This window comes from Pteropus vampyrus, unplaced genomic scaffold (assembly GCF_000151845.1).
Source record: "Pteropus vampyrus isolate Shadow unplaced genomic scaffold, Pvam_2.0 Scaffold36, whole genome shotgun sequence".
Classification (NCBI taxonomy): Eukaryota; Metazoa; Chordata; class Mammalia; order Chiroptera; family Pteropodidae; genus Pteropus; species Pteropus vampyrus.
In genome coordinates, this window is record NW_011888817.1 from 1055157 (window position 1) to 1076023 (window position 20867).

Below are 20867 nucleotides of genomic sequence, written 5' to 3' on the forward strand. Positions count from 1 at the left end.
AAATTGTGTGTTCTGCTCCTTTAGAATGCTTGAAAGGGGAAAAAACAAACCTTCATCTCAGTGTAAGTTAGTTATGCATACATCTTTGGCAAATGGGTATTTTCACTGCAGGAATGCCAGCGTCTTCTGTCTCTTCCCTTTACACGATGCTGAAGCCAGGACAGTTGTGTCCTTATCTGAACTTTAGCAAGTTAATAGAATGTCAGCGAGTTGGAAGGGACCTTAAATGATCTAGTCTAAACTCCTCACCCTACGCAGGAGAACCTGATGTACAATAAATATAGTCACAAGGTGACTGCCTAGGACATCTTTTTAAAAGCAGTATCATAAAACAGAGAAACCAACCAAAATCCTCCAAATTTTGATTCCACAAGAGTGGAGAATTCTTAGCACAGGTAACTAACACCCATACTACTAAGAATTATTACCTGTCAAATAGCATAACAGAAATTAGAATTACTTTCTAGAATTAGGTCTCTACGGTTTATCAATCTTTTTGCTGTGCTATGTTTTTCTTTTTCCAGTCCAAGGATATATCTGAACATTAAACATGAAAAAGTGGAATCGATGCTCATGAAAAGGACCTTAAAATGTAAAATGATTTTTAAACCTTATTCATTAAATAATCAGGTTCAATATGTCTAGAAACATCATTTACCATCCATTTAAGAATTAAAAAGCAAATGAACTGGAGCTTGTATTTAAAAAGGAAACAGATGGCTGCCATTACAGGGAGTAGAAAAGATTCCATAAGGGTGACAGCTACTTCTACTTCTGAGGATATACTAGAAACTTTTAAATGTAAGCTACAGTTCAGCAGCTTTAAAATTTCATGTTTATTCATATTTTTCAAAATATATGTACATAAAAAAAGGAAGATTTACAACAGGAAAGATTGCCTTCCATGCAACACAAATTCCAATGAACTCATGATGGGATCACACATAATTATGAATCTTATTCAAGCCAATCTTCTCAAGTCCATTTCCCAGCCACACTTTAGGCTGCAGACGGGATCCCAGGAGACAATGCAAGTGGAATGAATGAAACAAACATCTTTTGCTTCTGGCAGCACTCAGAGAGCCAGAAAATGTACACCAGAAAGTTTAAGACAATTAAAATGTCAAGTGCCACAGGGAGGATAATTGATAACCAGAAATCAGTATTTCTCAAGTAGAAAGCCAGTACTATTTAACACAACTTCACAATACTAAAACAAATACAAATTAGAGGTTAGGTAGTCGGGCTTACTTTCCTTTTTTCCTTTTCGCTTTTTTTAAATATCTCAAAAAGGAAGCCACTTGTTTGATCGCAAAAGTGCTGTGGAAAGAGAGGGGAGAAGAACCCACAGATGATCTGGAATCTAGTTTATTTTCGCAAATTTTATGTTTTTCCATTTAACATTCCTACATTAGCAATGATGTAACTCTCCAACATTTCCTCATAAAAAAAGGCAAACGAGAAGTGATAACTCATGCTCCAAATATTAAAAAATATATTTAAACATTTGGTCAAGGAGATTTTATGTTTTGATTTTTGCTAACACAGGTGACACCAGAAATCACAAATTCAATATATTCTTATATTTCCCCTTCAGTCAAAAACGAAGCTGTGGAGAGAACTTGTGCTTGCTGTTAAGGGAATGCAATGCCCTGGGCCAGTGAACAATACTGGAAGTGATCGATGTGAAAAGTGGCCCAAAGAAGTTGTTCATCTTCGGAATCTAACGAGATCATGTTTTTGGCTTGCTCCCAAAGCTACGACATCTCTGCATTTATAGTTAGAGAGAAAGGGTTAGTGGAGTGGTTTTATAAATAAGATTAATTATGATAGCTATAACTGAAGTCTCCAGGCAGAAGGCTTTACAATTCAGTCAGTGCCTCCTTTTTACTTCCAGCATCTGACCAACATCCTGTTCTTGATGCTTTCTACAAATATAAAAACCTTTGCAACTGTTTAGATAAAACCGGAAGGGAAAAAAAAAAAGCCAAGGCTGACCATAAACAAACAAACAAACAAACAAACAAACAAAAAGAGGGTTGGGGTGGAGGGAGAAAAACAGACATGTATAGATTATACAGTTCAGGCAAGTCCAGAATTATCGCAGAAAATGAAATGACCGAGGGAAGGGGCAGACACCAAGAATAGTGCCAAAAGCTAACAAATGCCTAAACTGGTTTATTTATATTCCCTCCTCACAATGTTCTGAGGGGAAGGAAAAAATATAATTTTAAAAGCATCAAAACTAAAACAAATGCACACTGACCTTATAAAATAAGATTTTAAATTTCATCATGATACCCTTTTTTCCCTATAAAATTTACTTTTTTGCTTTGAAAGATTTCTTCATGGTAGATTTGCCCTTGCCAGGCAATTTCACTTCCTTTCTCACACTGGCCGCAGGCTTCTTTGAAGAGCCACCACTAGGTTTCTTGATGACTGAGGGTGAGGGTCTAGCTTTCTTGGCAGGAGTTTTGGCCTTAGGAGAGGCTTTCTTGGGCAGGGGCCTAGCTTTCCCCCGCTGGGCAGCTGGGACTTTCGGTAGAGGCTTGGACCCTCTCTGCTTCATGGATGCAGCCTTCCCTGATGACTTGGCTGGGGTTTTCTTTTGTAACCTGTGAGAACCAAAGAGCAAAGGTGGTCACTTAGCAATTGAGGCTTTACTAAAATTGTATAAAATTCAACCAATTCATAGACGTCTACACATAATTTCACGTTTTTCCTAAATTTCCTTCTTGGAAATTCAGGAGACAAGTTCAAATGTTACACAAAGAACTTGAGAAGGATCTTGAGTTAAAACTTTTCACAGCCTCTCCCATTATTGCTGTTTTCAGCTCTTAGTTTTTTTTCACACATCCACACCTCTTAGGTGGAGGCTCTTCATCCTCAGAGTCTTCTTCTGATGAGTCATCTTCATCTTCATCCTCATCTTTAGAATCATCTGGCTCTTTCTTTGGAAATAGAACTCCTGGGCTATAAAAAGAAGAAGAAAAAAAAGATTAGGTAAAAGGGAAGTGCTATACAGAAGGAAACTAATGGGAATGTAACACTCTTCCCTGAACATTCCCACTTCCCTCAGCTTCCCCCAAAAAATGTCAAGCGGGGTTACAAATATCAAGTTATAATTTAACCTATGTTGAACACACATCCAAAGTATAACAAATCTATGAAAGTTCTAGCCCATTCCTCATTCCTTTTCTCTTTCCGTTTAATAAAAATGATTCTTAATCATTTAACATTTTATGTGTATGACTTTAACAATTAAAGTTTAATGTCTGAAAAATGCAAATGTGCATTCAACCAAGTAACACTTATGCTTGTATACAAAGAACAACAAGAAAGCTACACTATATTCCTGCTAAAACAGGGTTTTAGTGGTACATGTCATGACACCTTACTAGAAATGAAAGTATAAAAAGGCTATAGTATGGGTGCACAGAATAATGCTTGGCCCATAGGAGCCGCTCAATCATTTTTTTTGATTCAACGAATAGGGCATGTATAAGACAGGTTTTCAAGTAAATGTCTCTGACTCTACAGTATGAAGAAAGCAGATTAGGATTCCTAGAAGCAGCCAATGCTTTCCCTACTTGGTGCCGGGCAATTAAAACATATATATGCCTCTAATTATCTTCCTGTCATTATCAATTATTAATAAAAAAGGAATGAATGTCAAAATGACTGGCCAAGGAATTTAACACTTGACTTCAGGAACACATAGCTAACAAATAAGCTCCAGCAGGATAGCCAAAATTACTCTGCTCTTACATGAAAACCTTTTGCTTGAAAACAATACTGCCTTATGTAGTCTTTATTTTCATGTACATCAAGTTATATGTGATAGTAATAACGATAAAATAAGTTAAGCCAAGCCTGTAACTTAGAATCAGATTTTAAATTTATAAAGGCCAATATGTTATATTATGGGCTAGGTGTTTACCTGGGGTAATAGGGAAAACAGAGCTGGAAGGTGCCACTGAATCCTTTACCAGAGATCTGTTCCATCCACCCATTCTTTTCGCATTTCTGCAAGGTTTTTTTTAGCAGATGCACTAAACAAAAATTCAAAAATGAAGAAAGTTATTTAATATTCAAATTTGGTAATTCAACTACAGTCAGTTACACATCAATCAAATGTCTTATCATACACGGTAACTAACATGTTCTAAGTGAATCCTTTGTGGTAAGAGGGATTAACTAATTCACGAAACAGTTATTAAGTGCCCATAAATTTGGCAGGAGTAAAATTATAATGGTAAAAGTCTTGAGACCATTGAGTTAAATACCTCGGTTCATGGAAAAGGAAACTGGAGCCCAGAGTGGTTAGAGACTTGCCCCAGAGTTGCACATAAATGCTTAATAGCTGACCTAAGACTAAATCTGTATTTCCATTCACTCAAACATCTCGAGTACCTATAAGAATAGATAATCAGATAGGAGAGTAGATAATCAGATAGGAGAGTATCTATAAGCAGAACTAATTTCTCATGAATCAACAAAGAGTACCAGAATATCATGGCTCCTAAAAGCCTCACTAATTCTCATCTTTCATACAAAGACCCATCAAAAATATATTTTATGATTCAGTATCTAAAAAATAGCTGTAAAATCAGAGAAACTGAAAAGGTTAATAACCAAATTCATCTTCTCTCACAACATTTGACCAAAAGAAAAAATCAGGAAATAGTCTAGAAGGGTCAATTTGCAAAATTAAACACAGTACATGTATCTTAAGAAAGGAAGGAAAGACAAAAAACACCAGTTTTCGAAGTAGAGAAGAAAACAATCAGAAAGCATTCTTTCATAACGTTAAAACATACATATTGCAATTATGTTAAAAGTTAATACTCCAAAATTACCTTTTTATTTAAAACAATATATTCTAGTTTGCATTTCGTTACTTAACTTCCATATTTTCCACCCCCATGCCAGTGTGCCTATTCTAGCAGTTCGCTGAGAAAACACACGCTCTCACTACTCTGTATGTGATAATGCTGCTAAGGCAAGATTCTTGGTCTCAAAATCATCACCTGACAGGGTAGATACACTTTACTAAAAAAAGTATTTTCTGTTACAGAGCTTAAGTAAGAAATAACCTAAGTAGTTAAGTATTTTAAAATACTGGCTTGGTTTCAAGGTGAAATTAGATATTTTGGAGAACAGTCAGAAGTAGGCAAGAAGATATATATACATGAGAGGTATTCTGAACCTAGAGATGTATTTAAATTATAATAAAAACATCAGAAATATCTTTACAGCAGAGTAAAATTACATTCTGATCTTTAGCACATTGTAAATTAAGGATAAGCCTTGATTGTGGTTTTCTTTTTGTAAATAAGAAACGAAATTTGTAAAATTGTTGTCCCACTGCACCCTCAAAATTGTTCCCTCTTCGTTTTCATAGCCAACAGTTCATGCTTTGACACTAGCAGCAACACCTCTAGGGATTTTTCATAAAATAACTGCCCTAATCCCAGTACGATGCACACAACTCCGAATCTTACTTTGATAGTTAGAATTGGTCCCTGGGTGGTTCTCCAGGACATACTTCTTCAGAGCAGTGGTGGAGCAGGTCTTCGGCTCATTCATGGCAGCAATGGCAGACAAGATTGCATATTCCATCAGGCTTCCACCAAGCAGGGGTTTCTCCCCTGATTTCTTCAGCTGTTTTCCAAGGAGGAAGAGAAAAGCATCAAGACAACACTCTCCCAAAGCAGGTCAAGACAAGACTCCTCTGCACCAGGTGGGTCGGAGTTCCTGCATTAGCACAGATACGTTTTACAATAAATTGTCAGGTTAGGGACTTTCTCTTTCTGCTTATCAGGTATTCAATCTAACTGAGGAGTCTCAACCCTCCTGTGGATATTTTCTCCTTCCATCTACCCCTCCATCCAATCTAAAATAGCAATAGCCAACCTAACGCAAAGAGAGTGACAACTCTACCCCAATAAACAGGTTAACCTAGCAGGCCCTCAACAAACTAAGATGCTTTGAGAATACTTTTTTTCTGAATCTGAAAAATGTAGTTATAAAAATAATAAATGGCTCTTTTAATCCTGTAAGGAAAACAGCAAAGGAAAATTTTGATAAATATTTAGAGTATCATACTGCAGAAAATTAAACAGGTAATTCAAGGACAAAAGGATGGAGAACAAAGGTGAGCACCAATAAACAAAAATTGGGGGATAAAAGTACAAACTCATACATAGTCCACAACAGTGATTCTCAAAAATTGGTCCATAAACCCCTTGGGGTTCCTGAGACCCTTTCAGAGGATATGTGAGGTCAAAACTATTTTCATAATAATACTATGATGTGATTTGCCCTTTTCACTGTGGTGACACTTGCACTGATGGTGGAAAAGCACTGAAGCATAAAACTACTACCTTATCACAAAGGAAGGAAGGGGCACAAAAACTACATAGTGGTTACTATATTCTTTACTGCTCTGCCCTTGTGGTTTAAAAAGAAAAAGATGGTTTCACTTAGGAATGTCCTTGATGAAGAAATACAAATTATGTTATTAAATCTCAACCCCAGTGCGTGCCTTTTTGGTATTTTATGGGATGAGATAAGGAAGAATGCATCAAGCATTTTGGCTACATATGGTGGTGCTATGATAGCGGTCTCGAGGAAAAGCACCTGTGATTATTTGCGTTGTGAGCTGAACTAGCTGCATTTTTCATTGAATACCCTTTTTACCTGAAGGAACAACAGATAAACTAAAGTTATTCAGACTTATTTATCTATCTGGTAGACATTTTCTTGAAAATGAATTAAGTGAGCCTGTCACTTCAAGGAAAACAGCTAACAGTATTTGTTGTGAATGATAAAATTCAAGTTTTCGAAAGAAAATTTAAATTGGGAAAACTTGTATCTACCACCGTGAAATTCCTCGTACCTTTCTGATGAGATCAGTAGGTGATATTAATGTGATTTTTGTTGTTTGATAAAATGTATCGACATTCAAAAATCTGCATAATTCAGTGAACCACTATTTTCCAAATGATTGTTACAAAATTATGCATGGTTAAAAGACTGACTCAAAGTTCAAGACAGACAAAAGGATTTTAAGGTGCAGAGTACAAGAAGTTCACTGATACAGTTTCAGGTTCCACATGCCAACTAATCTTTCAGAATTACTGCAAAATCAATTAATGTAATACATTATATTAACAGAATCAGAAACAAAACCCACAATATCATCTCAAGAAACAAAGAAAAAGCATTTGATAAATCCAACAGCTATTCATAATAAAAATGACAACTAGTAACAACAGAGGGAGCTTTCTCAGCCTGATGATAGGCATCTATGAAAAATCCAAAAAGAAAAATCCACAGCTAACTCAATGGTGAAAGACTAACAGACGAGAAAGTCTTCTGCTCTTATTACCGTACTGAAGTTTCTATCCAGTGCAATCGGGAAAGAAAAAAATATGAAAGAAATCCAGATTGGAAAGGAAAAAGTAAAATTGTCTTTATTTGCAGATGACATAATACTGTATGTAGAAAAAGCCTAAGGAATCCACAAAAAATTCTAAGGAACCCACAAAAAACCATTAGAACTAATAAATGAGTTCTACAAGATTGCAAGATATACGAACAATAGATAAATCAATTGTATTTCTATAGGCAACTAATGAACAATATGAAAATGAAAATAAGAAAATTCACAATATCGTGGAAAAACTTAGGAAAAAAAATTAATAAAAGAAATATAAGACCCGTACACTGAAAACTACCAAAACTTGCTGGGAGAAGTTAAAGATATAAATAAATGGAGAGACAGTCAGTGTTTGTAGACTGAGAATTCAATGTGGTAAAGATAGTGATTCTCCTCAAACTGATCTATAGGTTCACTCCGATCTCTACCAAAATCCCAATTGGCTACAGTCTCCAAGACCCTGGCATAAGAACTCACATACAGCTCAACGGAACAGGAATGAGAGTCCAGAAATAAACCCTGACATTTACGGTCAACGGATTTTTGATAAAGGTGCCAAGGAAATCCAATAAGGATAATCTTTTCCATAAATGGTATTGGGACAATTATATATCCACGTGCAATAACATGAATTTATACCCTATCTCACACCATAATAAACAAAACTTAATTCAAAATGGATCACAGACGTAAATGTAAGTGCGAAAACTGTAAAACTCTTAATAGAAAACAAGGGAGTAAATCTTTGTGACCTCAAGTTAGGCAATGATTTATTAGATAGGACACCAAGAGCATAAGCAACTTCATCAAAAACAAACACTTTGTATTTCAAAAGCTATTATTAAGGAAGTGAAAGTAAAGCTACAGAATAGGAGAAAATATTTACAAATCATGTATCTGATAAGGAACTTGGATCTAGTTATATAACTCTTCTAACTCAATAAAAAGAGAAATAACCCAACTTAAAAAAGAGGCCAAGGGAACTTTTAAATAATAAAAAAATAAAATGAAGCACTCACAAATAAAATTAGGCAAAGGATTTCAACAGACATTTTACCAAAGATAAAACAAATCTCCATTAAGCACATGAAAAGATAATCGATGTCGGTAGTCATTAGGGAAATGCTAATCAAAACCACCATCAGATGCCACGTTATAACCACTAGTATGGCTGTAATAAAGACAATAACTAGTGTTGGCAAAGATATGGAGAAACTGGAGCCCTAATACATTGCTGGTGGGAATGTAAAATGATACAGCCACTTTAGCAGTTTCTTAAAACAAATACACTATATAGAGTCCAGCAAGTCTACATTCCTAGTTATATACCTAAGAGAAATAAAAACAAAGATCAACAAAGATTTGGATGTAATGTTCAAACACAACATTAATCATAATAGCTAAAAAGGAGAAGTAACCCAAATGTTCATCAACTTATGAATGGATAAACAAAATGTGTTAGATCCATACAATGAGATACTGTTTGGCAATAAAAAAGAATAAAAGTGCTGATTCACACTGCAACATGGATACAACTCAGAAACTGTCTGCTAAGTGAAAGAAGCCAGACACAAAAGACCACCTACTGTATAATTCTATTCACATGCAATATGTAGTAAAGGCAAATACATACAGAAAGAAAGCAGATTAGTAGCTTGGCTGGGGATGGGAACAGGGAGGACTGCAAATGGGCACAAGGGATCTTTTTTGGGTAATGGAAATGTTCTAAAAAATTGGATTGTGGTGATGGTTATATAACTCTAAATTTACTAAAAATCAATGACTTACAAATTCTAACTTAAAGTGAGTATATTTTATGGTACATAAATCATACCTCAATAAAGCTATTGAAAAAACTACCATTTGTTGAGTTTGGGTATAGGATCAAAGAATAATATCCACAACTATTTGAAGATTATCTTAAAATATCCCCTTTTCTGTGTTTCTGTTGTGAGTTGGATGAATTTTTTTCATAGACCTAACCCAAAATATACTGAAACAAATACCAGCTATCTTCTATGAAGCTAAAGAATTTGCAAAAATGTTAATACAAAGTGCCCCTCTTCTCAAGATTTTTTTTGAGAAAAATATAGTTCTTTTTCAAATGAATGTTGTTTATGTTAATGTAATGAATGTTTAAGAAATGAATATTTCTTATCTTTTTCAGTTTAAATTTCTAATATGGGTAAATACTGATAGGTATAACCTACATAAATAAAACTTCTTAGAGTCATCAATAACTTTTTAGAGTATAAACTACTTCTCTACAAACAAGCCTTATTAGCCTCTAACCTGGAATGTTCCAGAAGCTCCTTTGCCAGTTATTTGTTCTAACTGGCCTCTCTCTACTGCTCTTTGCAGAGCATTCTTCAACAGCTGAGGCCTGCAGAGAAAACAAAAAACAGTGATAAATATATCAATGAAGGAAAGACTTGAATAGTTACAGGGTTATTCCCTTAACTAAAATTCTGATTCCTATTACATGTAATACTTTGTTAAAATAGATAATAAAGTAATAAATTACAGGCACCCTTAACAAGTTACATTCTTTTTTTCTTCAAGTAAAGAAGCTAAGTCATGACCTGTACACAAAGAACCAGTTTCCAAATTGCCAGGGCGCTCCAAAAACCTATCATTTATTATCATCAGACCCCAACAGCAACCAAACTGTGTAATCAAGCAACAAAAGGGCATCTTTAAAGTCCCATCCAAGTCTGGAATTCTGAGCAAAATTCCTAGATTTTTAAAAATAATATATACACATTACCAAAAAACAGCTGAATCACTTTTTACAAACCAGTATCTAAAAGTCAGCCTAATAAAATACAATTCCTTGAGAAAGAAAATAGGTTGTTTTTAACGGTATCTCTGTCTTAATAGGTTTGTAGTTTTTTTTAAAAAAAACTAGGTTATCGAAACCAAATGGCAGGCAAGAAGTGAATACCATTTAAAAAATATAAGAACACTGTTGAAGCAAAGAGCTGTTCTGTAAGGGGCAGGGGTCTGAATGGTGGCTGGGGAACCTCAAGTGCAAGGAGGAAACAAGATGATTTAGGGCTTAAAGGGGACTGTGGAACAAGACAGAGTCAAATGGAAAGTTACACATGCAGGCCCGCAACAGGACATCTGAAGAAAGGGTTAATCAGAATCCAAAAGTTTGGTGGTGTGTTTTGCCACACCTTTCGAGAATTACTATAATAGCACCCAAAGAGCAGAATATCATATGACTCATTTCAAACTGATTAGCTGCTAAGTAGTCAGAAAAGATCAGTGGGGCAGCCCACTGAAGGGCAGAATGATGAAGGCCAAACTATTATCATTAGAGGTGCTTTATTGAGCTTTGATTTTTTTTTTTTTTTTTGAGAAAAAATTTTGAATCTTTTATCTAACCACCAAGCATTACAGGCTGGGTTGACACTAGACTTTTATTAATTATATCATCCATATGCTTGAGGGAGAAGAACTGAGGGATCCCACATATTCTAACAGGACATTCTAACATAGGACTTATACCATTAAATCTTGTACATCCTTGACGCTCCAAATGAAGAAACTCCCAATAAAAAACTCCTAATGAAAATATTTCTAAGCCAGTGCTGTTCCATTCAGGATATGACTTATGCCGTGACACAAAACACACACACACACACACACACACACACACACACACACACACTCTCACTCTCTCTCTCTCTCTCTGTCATTTCTCCCACAGACATTTATTACTTATTATGGTTATGCAGGAACACAGACATAGATCTGATCACTAAACTCAAGGACTTTAAGAGATAATGAATACATAATAATTACGGTAGAGAACGACAAGGGCCACGGTTGAGGTTTGTGCATAGAGCTTTGAGAACATAATTAAGGGAGTAATTTAACTGTCAAACAATTTTTCTATTAGTTGCTCTATTAAGTTAGATTGTTTAAAGGCTGATTTCCAAAGGGGGACTCACAAAGCTTAAATAAAATACTGAAACCCTCTTTTATCAAATTAAATAACTGGTCTGAAAATAATCATCCTAGCCAAGGTTCAAATGCTTCAGGAATGAGTATAAGTTAAATAAGTTCTCTTAACATTTTTGTTTCCTCAGCAACACCAATTATTACATTAGCATATCCCTTGTCCCAGGCAAGAGTTCTATCATTCAGAGTTCTATCATTCAATCTTGCCTTCAGGCAAAACCATATTTACCAAAGGCTTCAAAGCATCTCAGATTGGCCCTCTCTAATCGCTGTCATAACCTTAGTATAAGCTATCATGCACTCCTTTCTGGTTGCTGAGCTGCTGTTGTCACAGTGCACTGCACTATGAGGTCAATATGCCTACAAAGGCCCCCTTTGGATTACATTACTCAACTGAACAGGTGTCAGGTCTAAATGCCTCCATCTAGCTTCAAAGCCTTCCAGGACATGGTCCTATCCCTTGTTAGTCTAGATCCAGTCAGACCCAGGCTGCTTTCAATTCCCAAAAAAGAATGCCAACTCCTGCCTCTGAAATTTTTTCATGAAGCTCCTTTCCCATACTGTTCTCGCAAAGCTACCTTTTCCCTCCTATGAGGAAAGAATGCTTTCCCCGCTCTATCATCACATCCAAATCCTATACATTCTTCTAATAAATCCCCATCTCTTTAACTTATTGTAACTCCCATGCACAGCTCCCTTTTCTGAAAAATTCTATAGTCTATATCACACAATTTTACACTTACTATGGTGCCAAGTACTGTTCTAAAAGATTTACATGTGTGGAATAAACAAGATAATACAGCAATGCCAAGAAATAGGTACTATTACTGCCTATACTTTACTGAAGAAGAAAAGTTAAGTGACACAGAAAGTCATTTTTCCAAGGTCACACAACATGGCAGTAGAAGATTCAGGTTACAAACTTGGGCAGTCTGACTTCAGATTCTGCATTCTTATCATGCAATGCCTGCCTTTTCCAATACACGACAACCCTAAATAGTAGAAAAAGCAAGAGGTGTGCAATTTAAAGATGAAGTTCTGGCCTCACCAGTGAACAGCCTAACCCTGGGTAAGATTTTTATCAGCAAAATTAAAGTAGGAATATATTTTTAAGTATTTTGACATGGCAAATAATGTAAACAAAAGTGTTTTATAAAGGCTGATACAAATTCAAGACTATTTATTACTAAGCTTTTCAAAAAAGTAGACCAGTTTAATCAGAAAGCAGGGTATAGTAGGCAATTGTTGGTTACTATGTTTTTCAACTGTGGATAAAGTCCATACTGAGAGATAAGAATGAAAGCCATGTACAGAGAATCAAAGGTCATGGATAGAGAGCAAATTGCAACTAACAGCAGCAAGGGTTCTGAGTGTCAGGAATTGAAGAAAGTGAGTTACATCGGTTTCACAGAAATGCATACATAGAATTAAGAAGATCAAGAAATTCTTGAAATTACTCAGATGTGAAGCTCTTAAGAATCTAAAAGGTCTCCAACAAAATTGCTATGTTTAGAGCAAAGTATGAGGCATAAAATGAAATCTTGGACAATGTTTATGTTTGGTGTGGGAAGAAAGAAAAAAAAAAGAGAATATAAAGTTACACCCTACACAAGAATTAGATTTTAAAATTTGATTTATAATGCCATATGGCAAAATTACCCTGGAAGATTTCTAAAGAAACTTCCTAGAGGCCAATGCAAAGTCTCCATGTGAACCCCACATGTCCAATTTTTCTCTAGGTTGCAAAGTCACTGTTATTAAATTGAGGTGACTTGTTTATTACATAAAAATTGTCTTTAAACATCAGAATCATATTTAGCATGGTCTGATGCTCACAGCACGAGAATGATATTGGAACTGAGACTAACTAATAATACTAACACTAGCTGAGCACTTATTACATGCCAGGCACTATTCTAAATGCTTAATGTGTACTAGGAAATTTAAGCCTCCTGATAACCCTATGAGTTATAATCTGTTTATCAATGAGGAAACAGAAACCCAGAGATAACTCATACAGGGATACAAAGATAAAAATGACAGAAATTTAAACCTAAGGGGACTGATTCTAGTCTCCGCTTAGCCACATGCTCTACAGTCTCCAATATATGGAATGAGAAATTCATGTTTACTCTCAGATGCTCCAGGTTATATGTTCTTTGGAACTGGAATGGCCAAAGTGCCCACATTCATTCGCTCATTCATTCAACTAGTATTTTTTAAGCATCTACTGCGTGCTAGGTTCGGGGAAACAGAAGCAAAAAATATAAAATCTTGGCCTTCAGGAATCTGGCGTGTTAATAGGGATAGACGGATTACTTTCTTAAAAAAAAAAAAAAACAAAGAAAATACTTAGTATGCTAGAATGTGATGAGTGTTATGGAGAAAATCAAGGCAGAGAAGTAGAATTCTGAATGCTGGGAAAGGAGACGAAGGTCGCAAATGTAATTTAGGTGGTCCTATCAACCAAATGCAATATGTGGGCCATGTCTGGATATTGACTCGAAAAAACCAACTGTAAAATGTCATTCTGGAGACAAGCCATATTAACGTGGCTTGGGTACTGAATATTAAGAAATGATTTTGTTAGAAATAATGTTAGTATGATGGTTATGTTCCCTCTACAATTATGTGTATCTTTAAAATTTTCCAAAATAGACATTTAAAAAAACAGTAAGGCAGTCAAGGCAGGCATATGGTGATAACAGAGTAAAACCTTGAGGAAATGAAGGAGTGAGCAAAGTGGATTATGGGGAAAAACATCCAGGCAAAGGGAATAGCAAGAATCTGAGGCCAGTGAAAGAGGGAAGAGTTGGAGGAGATTCAGTCAGAGATGCAATGAAAGTGTAGTGCCTTGTAGGCTATTTTAAAGACTCTGGCTTTAACTGAGAGGGGGATGGGAAGCCAGTGGAAGTTATGAAGAGCAAGGTGGTATGATCTAACTAACGTTTTTAAAATGTCTCATTCTCACTGCTATCTTAACGGACTGAAGGGGAGGGAGAGTGAGAGAAACAGGTTACTGCTCTAATACAGGTGAGAGATAACAGTGGCTTAGAAGACAGTGGTATTAGTGGAGGTAAAAAGAGGTCTATTTATGGATATATTTTAAAGACAGAGCCAAAGTAATTGCTTACAGATTAGATATAGGTGTGGAATAAAGAGAAGAGACCAGCACAAACCCAAGGTTTTTGGCTTCAGCAACTAGAAAAATGATGTTGCCATTAACTAAGACGGAGAAGATACAGAAGGTACAGTTTTGTTTTGCTTTTTTTGGAGAGGACGAGTAGGAAATGAAAAGCTCAGTTTGAACATGTTAAGTTAGACATACAAGTGGTGATGTTAAATGAGCATCTCTATACGTGAGTGTTGAGTTACAAGAGAGGTATAAGCTAGATTTATATCATCTGTAAATCAGTTGTATATAGGTGCTATTTAAAGCTTTGGGGGTGGAAAGAACTACCAAGTGAATGTGGATAGAAAAACAAGAGGCCTAAGGTCTAACCCTGGGGCACTTTTGTATTGAGGAGTCAGGAGACGGGAAATCAGCAACCCTCAGGAGAACAAGAAAGAATGGGAAGTGAAGTTGGAGAAAAATCAGAAAGATGTAGTGTCTTGAAAGGCAAGTCAAGGAAGTATGTTAAGCAGGTGGGAGTTATCAACTGTCAAATGCCAGTGAGAGACCAACAGGTAAATAAGTTAAGGACTATGAATTGACCACTGAAATTTGCAACATGGAGGTCATTTCTGACACTGAAAGAAGAGTACTTCAGGAAAAATGGCAAAGGTAATGTGTGACAAAAGTGAGCTTAAGGGAAAGTAGGAGAAAAACAGTAGCCAGCAAGAATAGACAACTCACATTTAAAACTGTAGTTTTCTTGCTCTTCTGTTTAATTAAGTTTAAGTAAGGCTAAATTTCATGTTAAATTTATATACGTATGACAGGACTCCACTACAGTATGAGGTAGAGAAAAATCCATATGGTTTCACAGAAGTAAAGGGAGAAAAGTGTTTCCTATAATAAGATCACAGGAAAAGGTCTTTAAGTTCATTAGCAAATATGGGTTGACAACCCACCATAACCAGGCAAATTTTGTTTCAACACAAGATGTCGACAGGAAATGTTCCCAAAGACCAGACATGGAGTCAAGTTACACGGCTACCAACAACCTGTTTTGTCTTACCGGAGTAGAGCAGAACCTTAAGGAAAGAAAAAAGTTAGGGAACGGATCTGGTCTCCAGTCCCCAAAAAAGAGTAAGGAGAGATAAAGTGAAATGTGTTGCCACTTTTAAATGCGTCAATTCATTAATGACCTACAGTTTTATCTATGGATCATACTCAGGACATAAGAAACATAAAAATATCACAGTATTAATTTCAAATTTTATGCTGCTATGATTCCCTTTTCTTTTGTACCATTTCATTAACTCTTCAATCGGGCACTCTGAAGACCACTAAGTGCTCTTCTGAATATGTGGCTTCTGGGCTGAAACCTCAGCAATTCTAACTGTATGCCTCAATAATGCAAGTAAATACTGTTACTAAACTATACCAGAGCAATGTGCATTCAATATAGATTTCTTCTATAGAAAGGACTCTGGATTAAATACAAACTTCCAAAAGCCATCACGACAAAGACCTCACACAAACATACTCAAAACACAAACTGAATTACAAATTTAAACAAATTAGTATATCTGCATGAAATAAGCACATGTGATAATCTAAATGATCAGTCTAGACATTTTTAAGTGGTATTTTTTTACAAATAAATTACTATAAAAATTTTCTCAAAATTTTAAATGTTTAGATGATGAAGCTATTATGCTATTTCTAGTAGAGTATTACATTAGACTTAATTCTCTGGTTCTGAGTTATAACTCTAAATACAAAATGAGTACCAACTACCTCAATCCATTAGGATGGCAACTATCAAAAAAACAGAAAGTAGCAAGTGTTGTTGAGGTTACAGAAAAGTCAGAACCTTTGTGCACTGTTGGTGGAAATATAAAATGGTGCAGCCACTGTGAAAAAGTTTGGTGGTTCCTCAAAAAATTAAAAATAGAATTATATCTGGCAATTCTTCTAGGTATATACCCAAATGCACTGACAGCAGGGTCTCAAAAAGATGTATTAGTACACCAATGTTCACAGCAGCATTATTCACAATAGTTAAAAGGAAAGCAACTCAAATGTTCATTGACAGATAAATGAATAATCAAATGCAGTACACACCCCCCCGCCCACAATGGAATACTAGTCAGCCTTAAAAAGGAAATTCTGACACAATTGATAACATGAATGAACCTTGAGGATATTATGCTAAGTGTAATAAGCCAGTCACAAAAAGACAAATACTGTATGATTTTACTTATAAATCAAAAGCATAGAGAAAGTAGAATGGTGGTTGCCAGGGACAAGAAAAAAAGAGCCAACTGGGAGTTCTTGTTTAATGGGTACGCAGCTGCAGCTTTGCAAGATGAAGAGTTCTGGAGATGGACAAGGGTGATGGTAACACATTATGAATATATTTAATACTACTGAACACTGTACACTTAAAAATAGTAAGATGTTAAATTTTATATTTATGTGTATTTTACCACAATAAAAAAAAAATTAGAAAAAAATGAGCTCAGAGGACATAGAGTTTAATGCTAAATATTCTAGCAGCTGACATCATGAAAAGTTACTCTATCAGGGTCTCATAAAAGTTAACACGTAGTTTGGGTTTCAAAAAGAAAATACATATAGAAAAAAGAAAACATAATGAGACAAAAAATAAAACCCACAAAAAAGGTTTTTTATTCCTAGCTCAGCTAAAAGTAATCTTTGTTGAATATTTAATCTTTCTCCTTTCTCACAAAAAAGGAGCTAAGGCAATAACAGACATCTATGCTTTAAAATCCAGCCCAACAGCTCATACCTGATGTCCACTCTAAGTTTAGGGTAATACTGAGACACGTATTTTCTGATGAGACTGTAGGAAGCTTCTTTAGGTTCACAAAGGCGAGTAAAGGCCAATGGGAGGATATCTTCCAATTTTACTTGTGGTTCTGGATCCACTGCAGAGCTCCTGTCCTGAAATGTAATATTGAAAATTATCATCATTAGAGAATATAGATTTCTGTTCAAATGCTTCTATATTCAACTCCAGGGCTTTTTTTCCTAAGTTGACTGCCAAATCGACTGACAATAGAAAATTATCACTTCTTTTCAAATTCAAACAAATCATAACACAGTTGTATAATGTTACTTGCATGGCAATTTAAGAGAAAAATTTCAGATTGAGTTAAAAATACATATAAAAATAAAAAAGAATGGGGTGGCTCCATAGTGTAGTGGTTAGCACGTCTGCTTTCCATGCAAAAGGTCCTGGGTTTGCGCCCCAGGTGGAGCCACGGACCATATCCCGAGTGCCCCAGGCCTCGGGTGCACGCCACGAGCGTGTGGGAGGAGACACCCCGCCTTCAGAGATCCAGTTCTTAAGGGAAATGACAACATCCACAGGTCAGGGGTGGAAGGAATTAAAAGAGGGGAAAAAAAATAAAAAGGAATGGTAGACTTCACTTAAAGGTCTTAATTCAGTCTTAGCCTTTAATAACAAATGAAAAGGATCATGCAGCACCAAAAAGCACTATACAGAAGTTCATTTTGAAAGCATTTGCTAGTTTTATGAAAAAAGCATAAAAATTTACAGTTGTAAAAACAAAGATGTAGAGAATATTCATTTCAATTACTGACACAGAGAATATACTATTTACTTCACTTTATTATTGTACAAATACTTTCCATAAATGAAATTATGTACCTTGGGGAGGAGTGTTAGTATTTACAAAAAAAGAGAAGAAAAACTGGCTCTGGGTAGTTGTGGAATCTAATATTTAAGTGAAAATGTATTTGTATGATTATTCTTGTTTAAAATATATTTCACAAAAAGCAGAATAATTCATACAGCTGGCCATAATTTAACATAGAACAGTGAGGTCCACAGACTCGGGGGTTGGAGTGCTTAGATGTGCACACTGTCTATCCTACTCACTAGATGGCAATAATGGGCAAATTACTTGTAACCTCTCTAGGCCTTAGTAGAAAGGATAACTTGGCACAGTGCCTGGCACAAAGATGCTATTTTGAGTAGTGGTAATAATATTACAGCGCACAAACTATGGTACAGACTTCTTACCTTTCTGTTTCTAGATTTCTGTGGGGTTTTTCTTGATTTCTGGACCACCACAAAACTCCCAGAAGCACCTTTTCCTTTTACCTAGAGTAAATGAGTTTTAGTTGCAATAACCAATATTTTTGTTTTAAATTATTCTGGTATTCATATCTAAAACTTTATACCAAACTAAGCAAATTAAAGGGCATAATGATACAAGAACTAATATGAAATGCTATTAAACTCTTAAGAGGAAAAAAAACGGATTAGTCAAAAGACTTGGGATTGAGTCCTACTTATGTACCATCTATTCAATATTGGACAACCCTGTAAACACTCTGAACTTCTGCTTCCTCATCTACAAAACTGGGAGAGATGCTCCTGTGATACCAGATTAAACAATCTACTATAAAATTAAAAAGAAAAAAAAGTTCCATGGAAAGAAGGGGAAAATGAGATAACCTCTATCTTGAAGGAAGGTAGCTCCTTGGCAAAAGTTCACAGCCTACTTGATTCTCAGGCCATAAGCTTCCCCCAATTTGCCTGTTAGATTCCTGCATATCGGAAAGGTTATCTAATTATTTTTAGACATTGCATGTGATGGTATATAAGTCTTACCACATATTGCCATAGTTTACAAAGCGCTTTCATAGGGCTTTAAAGTTGATTTACATTAATTAGAGTCCTATACTTCAGCTTTACCTACACCACTACGAATATAACAATACAGCTGAAATGTTTTCAGCTTATAAATTGTTGTGTAAGCATCAAACTGAGGGTTAGTCTATAAAGCAAGAATAAGTCACAAACACTATTTTCATAGAGAAAAACACAAAGCCAGCTCATAAACTGTGCTCATAAATCTTTGTTTCTAATTATATTGGTTAGATAATATCTTCTAATCAACAATTATTTTAAAGGCCATTTAAATATCAGTTTAACAACATTTTGAGAAAGCTAGAACATAAGCGCCACACAGCAGGAGTCTGTTTTATTCAATGATGGACCTCCAAGCACCTGGCACACAGAAGATACTCTATATACTTATGGAATTAGGTACCTGCTGAAGGTTCCTAAACAGAGTTTAAATGCCTGAATGGTACAGAATTTTATATAAATCATACAATGTAGAAAGGTATAGAAGAAAGGCAAGAAGACTCTGGGAATGCATGAACTAGGTTCTTAGAACTATCTTTTCCCACTCTGTGGGACCCTGGTAGTTATTTCATCCCTCTGGACCTATGAAGGTTTAGGAAAGATAAAGTTTATTCTAGCTTTAGATTTTCATGATTATAAGTAATGTTTTGCTGTACTATGCAAAGTAACAGATATATCTTTGAAATCGATATTGGCTTAATACTAGTCACAATTTATTCAGGCTTCTCTGATGCTCCTAACAAACTTTAATAGTTTTACATACTATAGATAAGGTGGATCTATCTACAAAGCTAACATAATGGTAACAAGTCTAGTCACATAAATCAGCCTTTAAAACTAACAAACCTAAGACAAGAGCAATTACCTTTTTTGCTGCTACAGTGGTAGAATTCCTTAACCTTGCTTTTCATCTTCACTACTACATGATCTGAAGCACAAGCAGCCCCCAAAGAAAATCCAATTAAAAATACAAGCATCTAGAAAATAAGTACACTATCCTATTGCTTCTGCTCTCTAGAACAGTTATTAAAGGTAACTGGCACCAGTGATTTTGAAACCTAGTCTCAAATAATAAAACTAGGTCAAGCTTAAGTATTTCATCATATGTTTAGCTTATTTTTAACAAAAGAGATACCAAAAGCCTAAATGTTACTAAATATAAAATTATGTATCTTGGAATTGTGAAGCTAATACATGTTGGAATGATCTTATTACCAACAACTATTTAATACCTGTTTGATGACACCTCTATTTAATTCTCTTTTCAGTGCTTGTTTAAGGAGGTAGCCTCTTCTCTCCAGCTCCAGAGAAGGGTACTTATGGATGATGTATTTTCGAATAGCAACAACTGATGCACCACTCTTCTGGAAGCACGCCTAGAAAACAGATTTATTTATCAAACCGTACATGTTAAACTAGCAGTTTTTCATTAGACAGAGAAAACGTTTTCAAAATAAATTACTTTGGAAGTAAACGTGATAATGGATGATAAAAATGGCAGAAAAGAATAAACAGTATTTCAGGTAACCAGTTCATGGCTGTGAGGAAATGAAGAATTAGAACATTTCTGCAACAATAACTTAAAATTGTTCAAAACGTCAAAGAGAAGAGAACATGTGAACATTCTGTGTGTTAATGAA

At 35.4% G+C, this 20867-nt stretch overlaps 1 protein-coding gene across 5 annotated transcripts in view; it reads right to left on the minus strand.

Annotated features, from left to right (window-relative positions):
- Window positions 1-815: 815 nt before the first annotated feature.
- Window positions 816-20867, minus strand: part of HP1BP3 (heterochromatin protein 1 binding protein 3) — a 34105-nt gene continuing 14053 nt past the window's right edge. For all 5 annotated transcript variants that reach the window (XM_011357520.2, XM_023529132.1, XM_023529134.1 and 2 more), the window contains 7 exons: window positions 18595-18675; window positions 17335-17489; window positions 9737-9827; window positions 5505-5664; window positions 3941-4052; window positions 2863-2973; window positions 816-2615 (listed from right to left, as the gene is read on the minus strand). In XM_011357520.2, the coding sequence (XP_011355822.1) occupies window positions 2321-2615; window positions 2863-2973; window positions 3941-4052; window positions 5505-5664; window positions 9737-9827; window positions 17335-17489; window positions 18595-18675 (1005 nt within the window). In that variant the 3' untranslated portion in view covers window positions 816-2320. The remainder of the gene's footprint in view (window positions 2616-2862; window positions 2974-3940; window positions 4053-5504; window positions 5665-9736; window positions 9828-17334; window positions 17490-18594; window positions 18676-20867) is intronic.